The 23,539-nt window shown below is 43.5% G+C and overlaps 2 protein-coding genes across 2 annotated transcripts in view; both read right to left on the bottom strand.

The window, feature by feature from the left end:
* Positions 1–23,539, bottom strand: part of DMGDH (dimethylglycine dehydrogenase) — a 75,024-nt gene that overhangs the window by 4,855 nt on the left and 46,630 nt on the right. Inside the window, exons 13-14 of the mRNA XM_045021329.1 lie at positions 22,709–22,866; positions 21,877–21,936 (exon numbers count right to left, since the gene is read on the bottom strand). Coding sequence (XP_044877264.1) covers positions 21,877–21,936; positions 22,709–22,866 — 218 coding nt within the window. The remainder of the gene's footprint in view (positions 1–21,876; positions 21,937–22,708; positions 22,867–23,539) is intronic.
* On the bottom strand, positions 13,316–15,908 carry LOC123372465 (histone H4-like). The gene is made up of 2 exons (XM_045020554.1): positions 15,830–15,908; positions 13,316–13,599 (listed from the first exon to the last, which is right to left on the bottom strand). Exons 1-2 carry the CDS (start codon positions 15,906–15,908, stop codon positions 13,316–13,318), a joined length of 363 nt encoding a protein of 120 aa, XP_044876489.1.

The following is a 23,539-nucleotide window of genomic DNA, read 5'->3' as shown; positions in this document are numbered from 1 at the left end:
ACCACACAGAAATATGTCATGGCCAGGGGCGGCTCCAGGCATCAGCACGCCAAGCGCCCGCCTGGGGCGGCAAGCCATGGGGGGCGCTCTGCCGGTCGCCCCGAGGGCGGCAGGCAGGTAGCCTTCGGCGGCATGCCTGCGGAGGGTCTGCTGGTCCCGTGGCTTCGGCGGACCTCCTGCAGGCGTGCCGCCGAATCCACAGGACCGGGGACCTCCAGCAGGCAAGCCACCGAACACAGTCTGCCTGCTGTGCTTGGGGTGGCAAAATACCTAGAGCCGCCCCTGGTCATGGCTGAATAAATAAACATATCATTACAGAATCAAGCCTTTCCTGCCCATGCAGATGTATTATTGGATGTTCAGACTGAAAACTGTCAAAGAAAAATTCCATCTGACTGTTTTATTAAAATAGATAAAAAAATTCGTATCTTTATATCTCCATGTACTAAAATAGTGACAAAAAGATGGGAATCTGCCAGCACTAAACTCTGTGAACACCAAATCGCCCCCACTGTGACCATCTTCTTTGCTAGATCACCTTTAAATTTCCCAAAAAAAGAACAGGCGTACTTGTGGCACCTTAAAGACTAACAAATTTATTTTAGCATGAGCTTTCGTGAGCTGCAGCTCACTTCTTCGGATGCAGAAACTGTGACCCACAGTTTGGGGAATACAGTATCTTTGGCTATCCCTCGATGCGAGGATGATGTCTGCCAAGGGGGCTCTTTGGTGGGTTTTTAAGCGGCTGAGGAGCCCAATTCGTGCCCTGCAGATTTTCACACAGACGTGACAGGTGTAATCTTGGAGGAGAAACAGTTGTTGGCTGGACTGTTGTGCCCTTTCTTTCCTCCGTTGTTGCTTCTCTGTCTCATGAGCACGTCTGTTCTCCTCAAAGTGAGCTATGGCTTGGTGTATAGTGTGGCACCACTGTGTTCTGTTCTGTGCTGCATCCTCCCAGTTTGTTGGGTTAATGCCTCCCTTTTTAAGGTGTACTTCCAGTGCCCTCTGAGAGCCCTTCTTCCCTGACATAACAGAGAGGAGTACTTGCTTCAGGAGGCGAGTATCAGGCCAGCCCAGAGGAGTTGGTGTTTCATGACTTGTGCTTCTATACTGCTGATGTTGGCTGCAGAGAGAAGGCTGATGTTAGTGTGTCAGACTTCACAGCTGATCCTGAGAATCCTTCTGAGGCAGCTCTGTTGAAACCACTCCAGCTGCTTGAGATGTAATCTAGAGGTTACCCAGGTCTCACACCCATAGAGCAGGGTAGAGATGACAACTGCCTTGAAAACCAAGATCTTGGTGACTGTTTGCAGGTCCCTATCATGCAAGACTTGTTTGAGTAGTCTTCCAAAGGGAGCACTGGCACAGCGGATTCTGTATTCAATTTCTGTGTCAATGCTGGGTGTTCGGGAGAGGTGGCTGCCAAGGTATGGAAAATGGTCCACATTTTCCAGGGGTTCTCCGCTGATGGTGATTTGTGGAGTATGAAGAGTAGTTTGTGCATGTGAGGGCTGGTAGAGTACCTTGGTTTTCCCAATATTGAGAGAGACACCCAGGCTGTGATAGGCATCTGGAAAAAGATTTAGGGTACTTTGCAGGTCAGCATCTGTGTACGCAAGAATGACACAGTCATCTGCATACTGAAGGATCAGTGATGGCAATTCTCGTGATCTTAGATTTTGTTTGGAAACGTCAGAGATTCAGAGATTCAGGAGTTGACCATTCACACGATACTCAATCCTGATTCCACCAGGAAGGGAGTCACAGATGAGAATCAGGATCAGGGCAAGGTAAATGTAGAAGAGTGTTGGAGCAATGACACAGCTCTGCTTGACACCAGTGCGAATGATGAATGGTTTGGTCTCTGAGCCGTTGCACAAAATGGAGTAGTCTGATGATGGAAATGAATTTCTGTGGACAGCCAAACCTACACAGCACTGTGAAAGTAGAATGAATTATATTGTAAAAATAAGAATAGATTAAAGAAATGTTGTATGTACCTTTAAGCAGAAATAAGAAATGTTGAAATACAGGTGCCAGGAAAAGAAACATTAGGCATAAACAATGGTGCTAATGGCGAAACATTAACAGAAGATGGTAATAGTTAGTAAGGAAATAAGATATGCATGCCTAGCCCAGATAAACGTATCAGATTCTGCTTCCTTTGTTATCTTGTTAAGTTCTCCCCCTTTATCTGTATAAATAAGATAGTTTGTGTCTTGCATGGTGCTCACATTATCTGGGTGTTATTAGCAGAGCGCTGTGCTAATAAAACAGAGTCGACTGACAAACTGTGAGTCCTGAGTCTAACTTTGACAGCACCTTCCACAGGGCATCACAATTGATAGAGTCAAAGGCCTTGGTTAGACTGATGCCATGAACAATTCCTGGTGTTGCTCTCTTACTCCTGGGGGAATTCTGTGCATATGCAGAATTTATGTCCCCCTGCAAATTTCTTTGCTTTCCTGCAGAAAAATGACTTTCTGATGGGGAAGCAAAGGGAAGCCACAAGAGTGGTCATGCGAACCCTCCCCAGCAGTATGTTTTGGGTGCCCAGGGCAGCTGGCAGACACGTAAATCACTATGGGGCAAGGGGTGGGACTGGGGAAGACCCGAATGGTGGTTCCTACCGTGTGCTCGGCTCAGCTGCTAGCCCTGACTGGGCTGGGGAGGACAGGACTTCCTCTTCCTCTGCACGGCATCCGGGGCTGGGTCAGACGCACCCCCGGATTTCTTCCCTGGCTGCAGGAAGCTCTGCAAACTCCCTCCCCACCACTTCCTGCACCCATCACTCCTCATCTGCAGGGGGAGGGATCTCTGTACAGGGAGCTGCTCCCGCATCCACCCAACCCCCGTGCATCTAGAACCCCTCATGCCCACCGAGCCTCACCCCTCTGCACTAAGAACCCCCTGATGAGCCCCACTCCCACCGCACCTGGATCACCCCAATGAGCCACCTGCATCTGGATCATCAAGCCCCAACCAGCTGCACTTGGATCCCCACCACACTGAGCCCCACTCCCCCAGCATCTGAACCTCCCACACCCAGACCCCCCTGCTGAGCTCTATCCTCCCACATCCAGATGCCCTCCCCTGTTGAGCCCCAACCACCTTCACTTGGACCCCCCTGCAGAGTCCCATTACCATTACACCCAGAACCCTACAACAAGCCCCTGTGCATCCAGATCCCTCCCTGCCTCTGGTTCCCCACTGAGCCACCTACACCCAGACTACCCCACACTGAACCCTCTCAACCCACACTTGTATCTCCCCACATTAACCCCCTCCTCTCCTGGATCCTACCTTGCTGAGTCTGCCTGCCCACTCCTGGTGCACCTGGCACAGAGGGGCAGAGCCCCGGGGTGTTTCTGGGGCTGACCTGGTCCTTGTGCTATGTCAGGGTTGGGTGCAGCCAAACCGCTGAATCTATGTCCTGGAGTGAGGGAGCTGGATGGTGATCTCCCACCTCTGTGCAGCCAGTGGCCTGTGCTCCCCAATGCCATGCTGGAGCCTCCACATTTATTTATTTGATAAATAAAATTTGCAGAATTTTAAAATGTGTGCTGAAATTTTTATTTTTTGGCGCAGAATGCTCTCAGGAGTACTCTCTGCACTTTTGAATCTGTCGTGCCATAAAGATCATGTCAGTTGTGTCTCAGGATGGCCTGAAGCCACACTGTGATTCAGGGAGGAGTTCCTCAGCAAGGGGGAGAAGGCGGTTTAGTAGGATCCGGGCAAGGATCTTCCCTGCGATGGAGAGAAGGGCAATGCCTTTGTAGGTCCCGCACAAAGATTTGTCCACTTTCTTGAATATTGTAACAATGTTGGCATTCTTAAAGTCAGGTGGAATTTTTTCACAGGTTCAGATTTTGTCAAAGAGTTGGCAAAGTTTGTGCTGGAGCATTGTTCCACCAGCTTTAAAAACCTCAGCTGGGATGCCGTCTGGGCCTGGAGCCGTGTGATTTTTTTTTCTGGGTGATGGCATGCCAGACATCCTCAGAAGATGGGGGATCAGCAAAGTGTTCCACTGCTGAGTGTTGGGTAATAAACTCAATGGTATCTTCAGAGACCATGCACTCGCGTTTTAATAGGCTCTCAAAGTGTTCCTTCCAGTGTTGTTTAATGGCCGCACTGACTTTGAGGCGGGTGGAGGCATCCTGGGAACATAAGGGGGTTGGGCCTTTGAAGCTCGACCCATATATAGCTTTTGTTGCTTGAAAGAAGCGTCTCATGTCATCCTGGTCTACAAAACCCTGGATCTCAGAGGTCTTCTCCTGCCACCACTTATTTTTGATGTCATGTAGCCTCCTTTGGACTTCAGCTTTGAGCAGCCTCATATTTTTGTTGATAAGCCTCATGTTTTCATTGGTTAGAGGAATCATTTTGCCAGTTACAGAATGTAGTTCTTTTCTGTTGAATTAATGCTAGGATTTTCTTGCTGTTTTCATCAAATCAGTCTTGGTGTTGATCAGTGGAATATCCTATAGTTTCAGCACATGCACTGTAAATGGTATTTTTAAGTTGAGCCCAATGCTCTTGAAGGTCAATGATGTTATCAGGCAAGTTAGAGAGTTTCTCTGACAGATGTTGCTGTAACATCTCGCGTCCGGCTTGGTCTTGAAGTGCTTTGACGTCGTACTCCTTTCGCTTAGTCTTTGGGTGTTTGCAGTGTGGTGGAGCAAGCTGCAGGTACATGATTGATCTTATTAATCAATGGCCTGTCCAACAGTGATCTGTACCTCTCATGGCTCGTGTTATATGGACATCAGTGTAATCTCAGGCACTGACTATAACATAAGCAAGGAGGTGCCAGTATTTGGACCAAAGATGTTTCCAGGTGGTGTCAAATTTGTTACTCTGCCTAAAGATGGTATTTGTGATGAGTGGATCATGCTCCACACATTTGCTGATGAGGAGAATGCCACTGGGGTTTACATTTCCCACCCCTTCTTTGCCTAATGTGCTGCTCTAGAGTTGAAAGTCCCATCCGGCTCTGGCATTGAAATCTCCCAGGAGGATGGGTTTGTCTGCCTTAGGTGTGTCTGCGAGGACTGCATTGAGAGTGCTATAAAACTGTTCCTTGTTGTCTTCCTCATCATCAAGTGTTGGGATGTATGCACTGATAACTGTGGCATATTGGTTGTTGCTGAGCTTGAGCCAAAGAGTCATAAGCTGCTCGTTGATCACTTCGGGAAGCTCCAAAATCTGACTGGCGATCTTATTTTTTATGGCAAAGCCAATCCCGTGAATCCACGTGTCTCTTCAGGAAACTTTCCTTTCCAAAAGAAGGTGTAGCCACCTCCATCCTCTTTTAATTAGCCCTCATTGGCCTGGCGGGTCTCACCAAGAGCTGCAATGTCAATGTTGAGTCTTGCCAGTTCTCTGGCAATTATGGCAGTTCTTCTTTCTGGGCATTCACTGTGCTGAGTCCATAAGGGTGTGGACATTCCAGGTGGCAAAATTCATTGTCTTCTATCTCTTGTTTCGGCCATGGAGTTGAGTGATCCCACTGGATGCGGCCATCCAGTTGGAAGAGTGTGAGACAGCCTGTTTCAGGCACCTTTTCTAGCCCCCTCCCCATTTGGGGTGAGCACAGGGGATCATAAAAAGGCCTGCTCAGTCACAACTGCTGCTGCTGCCGAAATGCACTTCTGTCTCATCCAAGCAGAAGACGACTGTCACACAGCTGCTGCCTGCATGCAGATTTGTGACTAAAGACTCTCAGAAATCACTGCTCCTGTGTTCACCGCCACTCATCTGTCACTGCAGGGCTTTGTGCGGGCAGGCGTGAGCCCTTTGGCAGAGACCTGTGTGTGAAATCTTTTAACGTGGGGAAACCGGTGTGCTGGCGGTTGACAGGAGGAAAACCCTGACCCAGTAGCAAGGAGATACAAGACAACCAGGGACCTTCCTCCTGCTGCAGCCCTCATCCGCCTTCACAGCTGTAGAGTATTAAAAGGTCCTCTGTATGCGCCTGATCCACCGTTCGGGTCTTGTGAAGTTTGGACTGCAGTTAGTCAGGAGCCTCGCTTCAGACCTGCTCGCCACGGGGGACCCTACCAGGAGTATGAAAGCTCCAGATGATGTAGCTCTGAGGGTCTTTAGCCAACACAAGCCTCTCCACCATGACAAGGTTGCGGTCCATCAGAGAGGAATACAGTCTCACATAGCACTGAAGTGGTGCCTATTGTGGTGAACTCAACTCACATCATTTCACCCTTCTCTTTTTTGGAGTATTTATCATGGTGCTTCTATTACTCCCCTTCAGTTACTTGTAGGTGGAATAGGGATGAAGAGAGAAGAAACCCACTCATTTGAATATTTCTCATTTCCACAGTGCTTTCTCCTCAAAATTACAGAGAAATCTACACTCCTATAAATCAATCATTTATAAATGGAAAAACAGTTTGCATGAAGGTTAGTGCAGCAAATATAATCAGAGCCTTGAGTATGACCTGACAACAGATGTGCACTGTTTTAACAGGTCACTTCCAGATTAACTGTACAGATGACAGTTAACTCTACTGAGTATACAAATCACTGGCACACTAAGGATGACTGCTAAATGTTTTTGACTTCCACCTGTTAATTAATCAGTTTGAGAAATGTATGAAAACTATTAGAGCAGGCAGTTTGCAAGATATAATTCTAAATGTTTCTAGCACGTTCACTGTTATTTTCATTACACATATAAGGCTAAATCCTTATCCCATTAATTTTAATGACGTCAAGCTTAGGCCTGCCTAAAAAAGGTACACTTCCAATTCCAAGTACCAAGCAGGGCCTGGTTTTGGCATTTTCATATAACGGCCACATTCTGCACTGACATATCCTATGCAACTGCTCTGGAAATAAGAGTCTGATGATCCCTGCTTCTTGCTATTCTGTATGTTCTTGACAGGAAGAGGGGACAAGGAATGACCCACTCTAGGATTCCTGGACTCTGCTAAAAAAAATACACTGGGATGCTTTTTAAAAAAAAACAAATGAACAACAAACTATATCTTAAGAAATTCTCACCAAAACTAATCCAGACTTGTGATTTCTATACTATTTGGGTATGCAAATCACTTGTATCAGGAGTGGGCAAACTTTTTGGCCTGAGGGTCACATCTGGGTATAGAAATTGTATGGCGGGCCATGAATGCTCATGAAATTGGGGTTAGGGTGTGGACTCCAGCAGAGGATGTAGGCTCCGTGTCGGGCCAGGGCTGGGGCAGGAGGTTGGGACGTGGGGGACTGGCTCAGGGGTGCAGGCTCTGGGCAGCGCTTACCTCAAGCAGCTCCTGGAAGCAGGGGCATGTCTCCCTGCCTTCTGGCTCCTACGCGGAGGTGCGGCCAGATGGCTCTGCTGCACACTGCCTTGTCCGCACGCGCCGACCCTGCAGCTCCCATTGGCCACGGTTCCTGGCCAATGGGAACTGCAGGGCTGGATTAAAATGGCCCCTGACTTGTATGGTAAACAAACTTCCAGCATTTATGCACTTTTGGTTTGGTTTTAGACTTTGTCCACGGAAATAAAATTAAGATTTAGGAAACTGATTCAGTCTAACCGTGTCTGGCTATACTTGGTAACAATTGCTTCCTATTCTTATTAGGAAAATGAGTCAATATACTGCAACTATTCCATTTAGTTTGTCACTCTAAATGTATAATGTAACATAAAATTCCACTTAAAAGGTACATTATAACTCACTATAAATGAATAAGAACAAACATAGGAAAAATGGAATAAAGTAGAATTATATATGGGGGAGTGGTGATAAACAATTGTAAGGTCATGGTAAATTTAAACCTGGTTCTATCTTTTCTCAGTTTTAAAAGAATATTCATGCTAAGCTTTTCAGGTAATTGGAGTTGGAATTGGAAAAGATTATTTTGTAGAGAGCTTAACTATTTAGCCAGAATCAAGGTTTTAGCTGTGAAGAGTAAAGTGTGACCTGGTAGGCTTAGCTTAGGACACAGGAGCTGTTTACCAGTATCGTGGCTCTGAAGCTTATTCCCTAAGTTATTGGACAACTTAGGTAACCTCTCTTTCTCAATGTCTCCATTAGTAAGATGGGGATAATGACAGTCTGTACCTATAATCACAGGAGCATTGTAGTTTGAAGATATGCTGCCCCAGCAGGAGCTTCCATGGGGATTGCATGTGAGGTAGGCATAATGCTAACCAAACATCCTGACTTTCAGCTAATGACTAATCTAAAATCCTTTTTAAGAGCAAGACAGGGACAGTATTCACCTCATATTTATCTACTTGCCAACTGACTTGACTATGGGTGCATCTTCGCTAAAAGGTGTGCTCTGACGTCGTGTTAGCTAACACATGGCAACAAACACAAGGCAAAATCCTAGTGAAGACAAGGTAGTTGGCGTTTTCACATGTTTGCTGGAAGGAACTTAGAGTTTAGACTGACCTGCTAACACATGTTGAAACTACAAACTGCCTTGTCTTCATTAGGATTTTACCTTGTGTTAGTACCACATGTTAGATGACACAAGGTAAGAACACACCTTTTTTCCTAGTGAAGACAAGCCCTAAGAGTCAGGGGAGATTAATTCATTAGGTCATTTTAAGCACAATAAAGATTATTGCAACTGTTGGTGAAAAGAGGCAGTAAAACTGCACCAAGGAATATGCTTAGTAGCGTAGGCTTCTCTAATAGGTTCAGAGTCAGCTCTGTGCCATCCTTTTAGGAGCCTCCTCTGCAAAGGCAAGCCACTTACCCGTTCTTTGCCTCAGTTTCCTTATCTGTAAAATAGGAACATAAAGCTTCTGAGGAGAAATGTGGCTAAATTAACTTTGTAAAGCATATTGGCCACGTCTGCACTGGGCAAAGCATCATGTCAGAAAGCTTGTTAAATAGCAAGTTTTAAATAAGACAATGTTAAACACATGTACACAAAGAGTCATATTTAACTATGTGTTAGCAGGTTGTAATTAATCCTAGATTTACCCTGAGGGTTAACCACAACCAGCTAAAACATTGTTCAATAGAACTGTCCTTGTCACACTAGGGATACATTTAACTTAAAATAACCAAGTTGTGATCAGGACTGGCTCTAGGCACCAGCAAAGCAAGCACATGCTTGGGACGGCACATTTCCAGGGGCAGCATTCTGGCCATCCTTTTTTTTCTGGGGCAGTTGTGCTCTCGGAGCTGCGCCACTTAGACAGGGCGAGGGCGCTGCGCCCCCGGCCACAGCTGGAAGGGGAAGCCCCAGCCCCGGGATGCTGAGCTGCCAGGGCCCAGCTGCTACCTGGGGAGGAAAGGGTGAGTCCTGCCAGGGAGCCAGGGCTGCACAGCCTCATCTGCGCACTGGCTACTGCGCTGCCTTGTGCCATCCCTTATATTGGGGCTTCTCTGCACGGCCGGGCAGGGGCGGGGGTAAAGCCCCTGCAGGCACTGGGAGAAGGTGACATCACTCCCTCCGCTTCCAGCACCGTCTGCGAGCCCCAGCCCCACCTGAGCTTGGGGCAGCAAAAAACCTAGAACCGGCCCTGGTTGTGATTTGGATGAAAAGAAAAACCCCAGGGTTAATCATAACAGCTGTCTTGTTAAACATGACTGTCCTTATCAACAGTAAGGGCAAAATCATGATTAACACCATGCTAGTTAAAATGTCTTAACAGGTTTTTCAATATGGTGCTTTTTCCTAGTATAGACAAGGTTTTAACAAACTTTTAGATAGAAACCAGTACATATTGTGTAAACACAAAGTATATTCTTATTATTAATTATCATCATCATCATCATCATCTATTAATACAAACTGCTACTGCTGTCTTTTCAGGTTTTAGAATACTTGGGTGAGCAATTTGGGAGCAACCAAAGGATTTGCATGAGACATCACCATTCTAAGTAATTTGTCCAAATGTTATGCCAACTGAGCTAGCTATTCAATGAGCTTAAAATTCTAAGGGAGTTTATAATGGGCTGAATTTTTCAGTAACTGAAAGATGTGCCCACTGTTTTTTAATCATTCCTCTATGTAATTACTATGAATATTCATGGGCCATTGTCATGGTATAGCATGGATTGGTGCCTTGCAGAGTCTAATTCACAGTGTATTTGCCAAGAATACATTTGGTTTTTATGGATAGTGCCATTTGTTTCTTACACTTTCTTTGTACAGTTCCTAATCCCAACCTTTTCTAAGCATGCTTTCTTATTTAAAGGAAGGAAAAAGGGAATAAATCATAATCTGAACTTTTCAAAGTTTATGTTTTCTTACAGTTCTGTAGTAAGAAGAAGAAGAATCAGTAACTTAGCCTAATGAGAAAGTTTGGGCTTCTAAAAACCAAAAATGGTATACCTCACTCAGCAAAGATAAATAGTTGGTAGCAGAAATTTGCAAATACCTTTTAATAATGAAATGCTGTAATTGATTTGGTAGACTACTTACGAATGCTGGCATGAGGCCAAATTTTGTATACATAGCTGCCCAACTGAGCAAGGCAGCACCAACATCTGCTGCAATCTGCTATAACCATTGCATTACAACACACTGGAGACAGAGTTCATGCAATATTTTGACATTAATTATTCTTAGTTGGATACTCTTGAATAATTTCAGGGCAACCCTCCAAATGATATCCCCCTCGCCAACAGGATGACTGAAGATCATATCCCCCTCTAGGCACAATATTTGACAGATTTCCTTTCCTGCAGCAAGCTGAAGTTATAGTTACACTGGACAAGACAGTTTTCTAAAGAGGACACAGTCAAGGCCAGTCAGTGTAAAACAAGACCTACTTAGCTGTGATTTGGACAGACTGCCCTGTTCCTTTGCTCTGCCTGCCAACTCCACTCCTAGGAACAAGCAGTCAGACTAAAGATATGCATATGATAAAAACTGTGGTGACCACTTGCCCTATTGAAGCTCAGAATGCCTAGCCAAATGGGTAGTTTTAGTTCAGCCTAATGTGAATGTGACTCAGGCATAAATTCTATGCAGACAATAGGGTTTTGGGGTCATCCTGGGTTTTCTCAGGTGATTTCAAACTCCAGGCAAGCAGTCTGGATCTAGAGACAAATTTTCTGCCAGCACAACTCAATTGCCTTTAATAGTTACACCGATGGAGAATTTGGCCCCTAGATTTTAAGCTGGCCTGAAGCACAGATGAAATTATGGGAAAAGACCCAGTGGGCAAATAAATAGTAGGAGTGCCAATGCTAGTGCCAAGTTTGGGAGCTGGGTGGGTAGGGGTGTAAGACCCAGAGGTTAATTTGAATACCAACAAAACAAAAAGCTACACCCCCACCAGTTCAGGGTCACTCTCACAGTCCTCTGACCCAAGGCTCAATCTCTTCCCAACACCCTCTGCTTTCTTCTCCTCCCTACCTCACTCACCTGCACACCACACAAAGACATCAGCTCTTCTCTAGTGCTGCCTCATGCCCTTCTCCAGATTTTCATTCTATCACTCTTGCTAGGGAGGAGGTGCCACAAGGAATCTGTCCACCCTACTCTAGGTTTGGTGCAGGTAGGGGTGAGCACTGCCATCTTCCTTCTGAAGGGGCCAGCAAGGTGGAGAAGAAGGGTTTATGATGGGGAAAAGGAGCAGCTGGAAGTGCTTGGGGGGGTCCGTGGACCTGGTTAGCAAATGCCAACAATGCCATCCCTTAGGTGTGCCCATGTTGACACTGGTGGTAGGAGAGTGGACATTAATCATTTACTATTGTTAGACAAACACCTTCTCCATTATGAGGTCAGGGATCTTCTCACTAAAACAAGCTAAGTCATCTAAGTACTGAAAAATGTAAACAAAGGGCCACAGCTACTTTTGCAGACAGGTTGTTCCCCAGCTGTTTCTCACCCCACCGTGACCCCATGTCTCTGAAACCATTGAGCCTCTCCCAATAAAAAGGCTCTCAATGTGTCTTTGGCTCAAGGAGGAGCATGTTGTGAAGCTACTGTTCAACCACTCTATGGGCTTGATGCTTCACTGCTGTAGAGCTTGTGAAGCCACTTACACCTGTGAAAAGTAAATGCAGAGTGGGTGTAAAATATACCCCATCAGAACAGTAGAATTTTACACCCACTTTGCACAGCTGTAAATGACTACATATGATGTAAGGCACTAGAGAATCAGACCCAATGTTTGTTTTCTTTCCTGCCACATTTCATTACCTTCTGCACCTTGCAATGAGCACTGTGTGTGGCCTTCTCTAGGTTTGTGAGTTAAGACAGGTCACCGAAAGGTAACCACATGCTCTTTGCAGGCAGGAGGAGGAAAGAGATGCTTATCTCACACTGGCTGCTTATGTGCAAATTAAGTATTGTATAGTTCACAAGATGCCCATTTACAGTCTAAGCAAAGTGATAATAAAGAGATGCCAGGGGCTGGAGGACAAAACAAAAACAGGAGGCGTTATTCTGGGTAGGAGTGAGACAATGAATTTATATATATATAAAACTGGAATAAGCAGTGTTTTCTGTACAGAGAAACCAAGTTCTAATGATAAAAGGGCTCCATAATATAGGATCAAAAGACAGAGTGGAGATGGAATTTAAAGACTGGAGGTCAGTTAAGAAAATTTGAGTATGAGAACTCTCCTTATCCTCTTTTAGAAGATATCCAATAGAAAAGGTAAAAGGCAAACAGTTTATGAATGTACAATCAGAAAGAATCTCAATTCCTTTTAACAAAATAAATGACCAGGTCAACCAGGAAACTCTGCTGGACTATATCCCATTATGCTGGCAAAAGCAAATGTCTCAGCCTCAGACCTACAAGCCATCCCGAGTGATGAGGATCATAATTCTGGGAAAATTAGGCCTAATTACACAATTTATGGTGCAGTTTTTCATAACTCTTTTTCACTTGAGGCCCTAGAAGAAGTAGATTGATTAGATGGGCCTGACTGGGATTCCAGTGAAATGCCCATCAAAATTGTTTTGTGGAATACTGCTGGCCTTAAAAGTAAATCCAAGGATTTGGATTTTAGGAATTACTTATTTCAGTTTGATTTAGTTTTTGTCCAAGAACCTTGACTTTCTAAGTATGAGTCCTTTTATTTATTGAGTTTTAAATCTTTTTTTAGAAGGCCGTGTTAAGCATTCTAAGAGGAGTAGATTTGCAAGTGGTCTGGCCCTTCTCGTCTCCACTAAATTAAAAATCAAAACTAGGAAATTAATATCTGATAATCCCTATTTTCAGATTTATAGTACTATTTTAGTGGATAATTCTGTTTTAATAGCCCTGAATATTTATTTTCTCCCTTTGGGCTTCCTTTTTTATAATGAGTCTTTGAGGGAAGGGCTTGAATCTCATATTGATTTGCTTATCCTGTTGACTTTAGTGACCTGTTTAGCCGCCAAAACCATAGAGAGTACGGCCCTGGCGTTTCAGAGCATAAACCACATTCATAGCTGTTACAGTCTTTCGCTTGGCATGTTCAGTGTAAGTGACAGCATCGCAGATCACGTTCTCCAAGAACACCTTCAGCACTCCCCGGGTCTCTTTGTAGATCAAGCCTGAAATACGCTTCACCCCCCCGCGTCGAGCCAAGCGACGAATCGCTGGCTTGGTTATACCTTGGATGTTATCCCGAAGCACTTTACGATGGCGCTTGGCACCCCCGTTCCCCAAGCCTTAGAAGAGTTTCCAACAGCAAGCTGTTATTTTGGGAGATTTTAATGCCCAACTAGGTTCTAGGAATAAGGATTTTTTTTTTCTTCCAACTCAGTTAATGGGACATTATCTTCATTTAGTCCTAGACATTCTAAGGACAAGGTGATTGCAATGGGGTATGTACCGCATACAGGCTCTGAAGGGGTTAAGTGGGCTATCTATCTGGTTGCTATCTGGTTGGGAGGTCCATGAAAGATGAGTCCCAACTGGGAGAGGAGCTGGTTAGTTTCTATAAAGAGAAGTAGAAGGCGCTGCAGGGAGAGAGGGATCTGTAATCCCCCTCTGGATATAGGGTTGCCAATTTTCCGATTGCCAAAAACTGAACACCCTTGCCCCGCCCCAAGGCCCCCCCCCTTTTCTGAGGCCCCATCCCCACTCACTCCATCCCCGCTCCCTCTGTCGCTTGCTCTCCCACTTGCTCTCCCGCTTGCTCATTTTCACCGGGCTGGGGCCGAGGGGTTCGGAATGCAGGAGGGGGTATGGGCTCCGAGAGGGAGTTTAGGTGCAGAAGGGGGCTCAGGACTGGGGCAGGGGGTTGGGGTGCGGGAGGGGGCTCAGGGCTGGGGCAGGAGATTGAGATGAGGGAGGGGGTTCAGGGTGCGGGTTCCAGGAGGGAATTTGGGTGCAGGAGGGGGCTCCGGCTGGGGGCATGGGCTCGGGCTAGAACTAAAGTCAAGAATGTGAAATCCTTATGTTTAGATTGGAAAATATTCGCAACCAACTGGATATAGCAGTTGTCTGTGCAATAAATACATCTCCTTCGCTTTCTCATCTAAAGAGTATCCATGGTTACAAGAAATATGATATTTTTAACAATAGTGTGTTAGGGAGGGCCTTCATGGATCTCTGCTTTCAAGCCACACTGTCAGCCTATTTGGATGGAAGTTATGCTGGCACAGACAGCAAATCATTTTTGTCTATACAGGTCTGGCCAGGTTGAATTATTTACTTCCTTGCAGCTTATACTGTTACCTGAGAAACAAATGGTTAACCTCATTCTTGGCTCAAATGCCTGTTACTGGATGGAATCGACAACTAAAATACTTGCTATGTAATGAAAATGTTTGTTTAATACGGTGGTTGCCCTATTTGCCTGGTCTGCTGCAAAACCAAGAAAAAAGTATGTGAAAGAAAGGTTCTTTGTGACCTACATGAAATAATGTATTTCTAACCTTTATCATTTTATTTTTGCATATTGTTTTTATGGGTCATGATTTTAAAAGTTTAATTGAACTTAGGAGAAGGGTTGATTTTGTGTTTTTACTTTTTGTATTTTAAACATGCTTGTTTTACTGTGATGTGTTGATTTTTAAATATGTATTTATTTTTGTACACTATAGCCTAAAGCTAAGATGCTATGTTAATAAATATTATTATTTATTAATAAATATTATAATCTCTGTGTTTATGTTCAGGGAAACAGGACTATACATTCTTTGTAAATAAACAGGATTGCATCAAAGAAATACCTAACTCATTCATCAATTTCTCCTAATAACATAAATAACTTGTAACACTTCAAACATTGGCTAATGACATGGGTCAAAAAGGTTGACAGTAGAAGCACAAGGTGTCTCATTATCTAGAATTATCTTCCCACTAACTAAACTACCCAGTTGTTGCAGCTGGTGTCCAGACGATGGCACTATTGTGTATAGCTTAAAATAAAATGGAAAATTCAGTTCCGTAAGTAATTTTGTATCATTGTATTCTTCATCACTAGTGGCAATATTGGATTCATCTTGTCATTGGGAAACATGGAAAATCTTTCTGAAGGAAGTTCATTTCTGAAAGCTATTTGAAGTAATATGGAAGTTTTTCACTATCACATGAGGCTGGTTCCTAATGGTAAAAATGACCTGTGATTTTGCTGAGTGTTCTTTGAGTGTTTACCTGAAAAACTTTGCAAAGCTTCTCAATAATTATCCCATTAGAAAGAAGTCTGTGATTTATGTATAGGGGAAGAAGCAGCAGCCAGGGAAAGTTTCCCCTTCAAAATGATCTTTCCCCTGACTCTAAAAGTCCAATAACTTCCCAGCCAGGGAATGTATTTTTCATTCTTCTATTTTTTTGTGTCCACTGCATTTTTGCTAATTACAACACACTATGTACTTTGCTCTTTGCCCTTGAGACCTTTTGTGGGGCCTCAGCCCTTTCAGAAATTTTACCAATAAGCACTGGTCCTCCTGCCACCTCCCTCCCCTCTTCCCAATGTATCTTCTCTTAAGCATGGCAAATGTAATGTCCATAAATGCTCAAAAATGGTCATTAAATATCTGCTTATTACAACCCATAGAAAATAAACTATTGTTGAGAATGTTGTATTAGTTTGTCATAATCAACCATTTTATGTGAATGAGTGCTTTACAGTCCTGTATCCTGCTTTCACATTTATAACATACCGGTACAGTATTCAAAAAGAATATACAAATTTTATGCCTCTGCATATATAAGGCCCAATGTATTATGTGATTCTAAGTCCTGAAATTTGCCTTGGAATTCCCCCCCTTGCCAAAGAATTATGCTTCACAATCTTAGCTTTCTAGCCCTTACTGTTGCGAAGATAACCCTGAAAATGTGAACCAAGCGTAAACTGAAGTAGTGGCGTCTTCCTGGGACTGCAGACTGCCTTAAACAATACCTCTGAGAGACGGTAGTTGCCCAATTCATGGGAATGGATTGTTAATTCTAAAATCTAAAGATGACAATACAAATAACAACATTGTTAACTATTTCACAATGGATCAGTTTAGGAGAAACACCCAGCTAACATGCATACTGTATAATCTTAAAAAATCCAATGGCCCTCATCCAGCTGCCAAAACCTTCAGCTTCCTTCTTTTCTTCAACGCTTAGCCAGACAGTTGGTCATAGCAATCGTTCGCCATTTGCTCCATTCCTGCACAAATGCAAAGGTTTGACAGCCTGAGAGTCCAACATTGGAACAGACTTGATGAGCCCATGTAATGGGTCTGCCTGTGGGCAGCCTCCACCCCTTGGTCGGTGGAATTTTATCCTGGATGTTACAAGCCACCCAGAGAACAGCACTCGCTGGAACGTCTTGTGACATCCTTGCGACATGTCTGAAAAGCATAAGGTGCTGCCTGTGGACAATGGCTCCAGTAGTCTGTAGACCCGAGCAACCATAAACATCTGCATTACAGATGAAGTCATTCCACTTTATGTCCAGTATAAGATGTTGACATTTTGTGTGGAAAGCCTCCAGATTTGTCCAGTCTGCGTGGTGTAGTGTCCATGTTTCGCAGCTGTATAACAGTACGGGAAGGATACAGCTCAAATAAATCCTGAAGTTGGTTGTCATACTAAGATGATGTTGATGCCATATCTGTTGTAAACGAACCATGGCAGATGCTGTGATGCCAATACGGAGAAGCTCCATGTGAGAATTGGAGGAGCTGGTAAGTATAGAACCCAGATAGCAAAAGCTGGAAACTGATTCAACAGTTTTGTTGTTCAAAGAGATGGGAGTTGCAGGTGGACCTGGTCCTAGATTTTGCAGTTTCGTCTTTGACCATGAAGCATGGAGACCAATCTTAGCTGACTCCTCCTCCATATGCTGGAATGCCTCATGAAACCTGTCAGGGCTCTGTACTAAAAGAACAACGTCATCAGCATAGTCAAGATCTGTGAGCGAGAGATGCCCATGGAGCTGACGGAATGCTGCATTATGAAATCCATTGCCCAACAAAAGAGTGCAGGGGCCAGAACGCAACCCTGCCTAACACCAGATATTGATTTAAAAGGCACTGACATCCAGCTCCCCAGATGAACACGGGCAGTGGTTCCATTATGTAGCTCTCTGATCAAGTACAGCAGAGTGGTAGGGACACCTATGCCCTTTAAGGCCTTCCATAACACAATACGGTCTACTGGATCAAATGCAGCCTTAAGATTAACCTATGCTATGTGCAGGGGCTTCCTGAACTCGCGCTGTATCTCCAACAACAAACGAAGGCCCAAAATGGCGTCTAATGTGGACATGTTCCTCGTAAAGCCTGACTGTTGGGGACGACGCTTCCGATGTAGCAAAGGCTCCAGGCATGCCAGCAAAACATGTGCAAACACCTTTCCTGGAACAGAGAGCAAGGTGATCGGCCTGTAGCTCTTACATTCGCAGCACGGTCCCTTGCCCTTGTAGCGTGAGATCACAATACCGTCTTTCTAGGCAGTTGGCAGGTTCCAGTTCTTCACACACAGAATCAGAAGTGATTCTGCTACAGGATCAATAGCACATTTTAGGAGCACTAAGAGGGTGCCATCAGCACCATCTGCATGTACGTTTTTCAGTTTTGATGGCACACTTCAAAGTTGGTGCATCAGTACAAATGTCTGGATCCGGAACTGCAGTGACTGCCAGATCATCCAGCTTTGAACAAGCAGCAGCTGGAGGATGGTTCAGGACATTGTGATAATGTTCCACGCAGTGTGAGAGAATGTTATCATCTAATTTATATGGATGGCCTTGAATGTCATTCAGGATGCCATTTGTAGTAACTACCTCTTGACCGCTGAGGTTGCGAATGGAGCAGAATGGTGGCTTCAAGTTGCCCCTGGTTAAGCCAAATTCGACATCATCCGTCACTTGGTTATAATATGCCTCGTGATCTCGGAGTGCCAGGGTGTTAAATTTTCGCTTCAACTGATTACGAGTGGGCTTATCACCATGCTGGTGGACTGCAGCCTTCAATTTAATTATCTGGAAGGCCTCCAATAGCCATGGTTGGTGTGCTGGATGCCTCTAGCTAATCCTCTACTCGGCAGATTGGTTGAGGGTAGAAGTGAACAGAGACCAGGCAACCTTCACATCATCTGGCAGATTAGCTAGAGCCGAGAATCTGTTGCTGATGTCAATACAAAACCTGTTGGCTAAACCTGGCACACGGAGTGTGTCAATGTCAAACTTCATCATTGCAGAGGGCTTACCTGCTTGTTGGAGCATCAACACCATACGGGCGACCACTAGATGGTGATCTGTGTTCGCCGTGCATCCAGGCACCACGATATACTCTACAGGAGGCGAAGAGATGCCTATCACATGTAATGATGTGATCCAACTCCTTCTGAGTTATGCCATCATGAGAGATCCATGACATCTGGTGTACATGTCACTGCTTGAACCATGAACCATAATGACCAATGACCTGTTCAAATCCAGTTCACAGGGAGCCAGTGACTGCATTTATGTCACCCAGGATCATGAGATTTTCATGTGCAGGGACTGTGCATACTAGATGTTCCAATTGATCATAGAAATGATCTTTAACTGAGTCAGATTCAGACTACTATAACAGTGAGGTAACCATGCCGATGTTTAAGACGTGCAGTAAGTAAACGAGGAGACATAGGCGTCCAGGTTGTAAGGGAGGACTTGGCCTCGCCTCGCAGTAGTAGTGCTACCCCATATAAATGCTTGGGGTCACCAGAATACAGAAGTAAAGAATCTTCCACCTCATGATGACCGTGATAGATCAGCCTTGATTCTGTTTGTCCTGTGATTGATATACCAAGACGGTTCATTTCGTGTGAGACAGCAACCTGATGACCATGCCTGTGAAGAATTGCAACAATCCAAGTTGCAATTTTGGTGGACTGTCAGAGATCCCAGATACAATTGGATGCACTGTCACAATGTACTACAGACGTGCCTGCCGACATCAGAGGATGCGCATCCCCAGGGGGGCTTTGGCACGAACCCGTCATGTTTGCACTGAGGGGAGATGGCACCGACAAGGCGTCTACAGCTGAAAGTAAAGCAGGGGCTTTAACCCTGGAACTGAGTACTAGGTTATTCTTGCTACCATCTGTGAACTTGAATATTACACCCTGTGAAACTTTAGATATATTTTGTGATAAAATGGCTTTAAAACTGGATAAAACTGGAACCTTCAGATGTCACTGTCATGCCCACTATATGCACTGCTAAATAAAGACAGTGTTCTGTCACATTTATTTTTCTGTACAAACTGGACTTTATAATTTTATGGCTATCACTGAACCTCTTCTTTGGATAGCAATATTTGACCGTGGTGCTCTTTTAATGCACTGCCTATTTTGTCTTACTGCTTAAAAGAAAATTAACTATTTTACTTCAGAAATAGACTCTAATAATTATTAAACATCTTTGCGTATATATTTCAGGCTCTTGGATGATAATTTGCATCAGTGTACATCTGGAGAAATTCTGTAGACTTCAATCTGATTGCAAAGTGTAACCACAAGAAAAATATTGATCTATTATCTGTATAACTAGGGTAGATACAATGGGCATGTTGTGCCAAATTCTGATTTCATTTGCACCAATTTAAAGCTGGGGTGACTCAATCAGAATTAATGGTTTCACATGATATAATTCAAAGCAGAGTCTAACCTATACTAGATACTAACCCTTTAATTGTTAGATAGTTTGAAAGGCCCATTAAAAGCAATAACTAAATCTATTATTTTGAACATAAAGTTTGATGCAGTATAAAATTTGCCAATAAATTATCACAACACAATTATGTCAGTAAAGAGAAGTATAAACTTGTGTTAATTCCTGTTGTTTATATTTAAATACAACCAATATTATGCCCTAAGCCCGGTCCCACTTCCTATGTTTCAAATTATGCAGCAATCCATTTTGCTGATGCAATCTCTTAAGTGGCTTTATAACTAAGTTTTACGCTAACACTGATTTAGCTTATTGTGTCTAATTCATCAAATTCACATTGAGCAATTCTTTTGAAATATTTATTGCTCATGATAATATTTACTATATAAAAATAAATATAGCATGAGATCAGAGAGAATACTGCTGCATTGAACAACTCATAAAATAACAGAAGGCAGATTGAAACATTTCCGGTTCTAAAACAAATGTAGCAGTGCAATTAGTACATTAGTCTGCTTTAAAAATGATACTTGCCTTGAGAGTCCTTAAATATCCAATCCACTGAAAATGCTATTATTTTAATATGTTAAAAAGACATACATACTTGTATTTGTACATACATAGATGGTACATTTACAACTGTCTGATCTAATATATAATTTTGGCAAAAACAAACGTAGAGAAAAATGTAAAATCTTTTTTGCAACAAAGCTACACATAATAAAGGCATTACAGTAACTCCTCACTTAACTTTGTAGTTATGTTCCTGAAAAATGCGACTAAGTGAAACGATGTTAAGCAAATCCAATTTCTCCATAAGAATTAATGTAAATGAGGGGGTTAGGTTCCAGGGAAAAATTTTTCACCAGGCAAAAGACTATATATATACACACACACAGTATAAGTTTTAAACAAACAATTTAATACTGGTACACAGTGATGATGATTGTGAAGCTTGGTTGAGGTGGAGGAGTCAGAGGGTGGGATATTTCCCAGGGAATGCCTTACTGCTAAATGATGAACTAGCAATTGGCTGAGCCCTGAAGGGTTAACTCTCACACTCTACAAGGAATGGAGGGAGGGGAGACAGCATTGCAGACAGAGACACACACCGTGTGTGAATGAGAGAGATGTGCATCCCCTTTAAGTATGCTGACCCTACTCTTAAGTACATTGCCTTGTTAATTAGATCAGCTTGCTGAGACCGCAGCTGCTGCCAGCAAGCTCCCTCCGTCCTGAGCCCTTTCGTGTGTCCCCCCTGCTCTATGGAAGATGGGGTAAGCGGGGTACAGGAGCAGGGGGTAGGGGGACACCCTGACAGCTTCCCCTCTTCCTTCTCTCCCCCTGCACAGCAAGCAGGAGTCTCGGAGAGCAGCTCCAAGGCAGAGGACAGGAGCAGCACATGGCAGTGGAGGAAGGGACAGCTGAACTGCTGGCAATTGATAGCCTGCTGGGCAGTTGCTGCATAGGGAACTTAGGGGAGTGGGGAGCTGATAGGGGGACTGCCGGTCCACCCTGGTTCCAAGCCCCCATCAACTGGCTGCAATGGGCTGCTCTTCCTGCAAGCAGTGGACAAAGCAGGCGGCTGCCACATGTCGTTAGAAGGGAGCATCACACAACTTTAAACGAGCACATTCCCTAACTGATCAGCAATGTAACAATGAAACAACGTTAATCAGGACGACTTTAAGTGAGGAGTTACTGTACTTTAGCGTAACACTAAGACTTTGCTTCACTCATGTACAAATATCTGTATTTGCAATGCATAGAAAATTGTTTTTTCTTTTAAAACATTTATGAAAAGAACCTTCCAGATAACATAACTTTTAAAATAATACAGACATACCTTGTTTAACTTGATAAAATAGTCCAGTCCAGCTTCCAGAGGATTAGTGTCACAGTTCATCTGTTAGAAAAATAAATATTTAATCCATAAGTGATGGCCCCACAGGTTCTCCCATTGTTTTCACTTCTTTTGTTTCTAGTTTTCCATTTAATCCTTTTTATTTGTTATGTACAGTGGGTCAAATTTCTTCTGTTAGCCAAGTGCAATTCACTGAGAACTGCATGTGTGTACTTTTAAGGAGAGTACCTAATGCTATCCATAATACAAAATGTAGCATCTTTTAACATACAAAATAAAACTACAGCTCAGTAAGAAATGAGACATCTTCTCAAAATAAAATGAAATCAACACAACCATGAACAAATAAGGTGCATCCAAAATAGATGTCAAGTATCAGGGGGTAGCCACGTTAGTCTGTATCCACAAAAACAATGAGGAGTCTGGTGGCACCTTAAAGACTAACAGTTTTATTTGGGCATAAGCTTTTGTGGGTAAAGAACCCACTTCTTCAGATGTGGGTTCTTTACCCACAAAAGCTTATGCCCAAATAAATCTGTTAGTCTTTAAGGTGCCACAGGTCTCCTCGTTGTTTTTATCCAAAATAGATGTTTCTCCATTCTCTGCCAGAAATGTAATGAGTATAATAGTTATTTTTACCTGGGAAAGACACAGTTCGTCATAATAGTAGCTTTCCCTGACTGAAATAAAATCCATCTAATTTCTCTACATTGCAGATTGAGAAACCCAGAAGAAAATGTAATTCTTTCTCTCTAGCAGCGACTAAAACATGTATTTTTAAAAAATCAAATGATAAAAATAACTGTTTTCAAACCTCTGCTCCCCAGGCCCGGAAAGCTTTTTCCAGCCTTAAGGCATTCAGAGCATAAGTTCCAAAGTCATCGATTCCTTCTTCCTGGCCTGCTTCCATGATGACATTGTACAGAGCTGCAGAATCTTCTTTTCTGTGGTAGAGTTCCCAACCCAGTTCACCTGTTATAAAACCAAGGTTAACAGACTAATCAAATCTAGAATTAAATAATCCCAATATATTTAGTGCTAGCATTATTACTCCAGAGATAAGTGCTATGAAAATTAGAGCTAAATTTCCCTATTACACAGAACTCATTAGTCAGAGAGTGCAGACATTTCCCTTCCCCACAGGAGCTCCTGAAAGAATTGTACCTCAGTACATAAACAATGGCACTATTACTCTAATTTAAACTGATGACCCAAACCTGGGAAATAAACGATTCAGTAAGAAGAGGACAGGAAAGAAGGCCAAAATCAGAGACGATGTTTAAGGAACATGTAAATTATCAATTGGTAAATCACTCAAGTCTAAGTCTACACTGGTGTAATACATAAACTGGAAGATGTCAGTTACACCAACGTGGACTGCCTCAGACTGAGCTCTGAATTTGGCCCAGTATAGTGGAGAGGGACATAGAGACAAATGAAAATAAAAAGTGACTGGCACTGAAAAAAGGGGAAATAATAAAAACTTAGCACTTATGCTTTCTGTTTTCAAGGCACTTTACAAATACTAATTTAGTAGTAATTCAGAATCATTCCTTAACGCTGGTTTCCCGCCAAAGATCACACAGTTTTCGAAACTGGCCATTAGTTCTGTAAAATATATATATATATATATATATATACACAC

The sequence above is a fragment of the Mauremys mutica genome, chromosome 6 (assembly GCF_020497125.1).
Source record: "Mauremys mutica isolate MM-2020 ecotype Southern chromosome 6, ASM2049712v1, whole genome shotgun sequence".
NCBI classification, from domain to species: domain Eukaryota; kingdom Metazoa; phylum Chordata; order Testudines; family Geoemydidae; genus Mauremys; species Mauremys mutica.
This window is presented reverse-complemented; position numbering and strand designations above follow the sequence as displayed.

What these genes read in the sequence shown, in the direction of transcription:
- LOC123372465 (XM_045020554.1), bottom strand. Translation starts at nt 15,908, where the DNA reads ATGACCATTTTTGAGCATTTATGGACATTACATTTGCCATGCTTAAGA. An exon ending in GGGAAGAGGGGAGGGAGGTG is followed by an intron (nt 13,600 to 15,829) that starts GCAGGAGGACCA and finishes AACTCTTCTAAG; the next exon opens with GCTTGGGGAACGGGGGTGCC.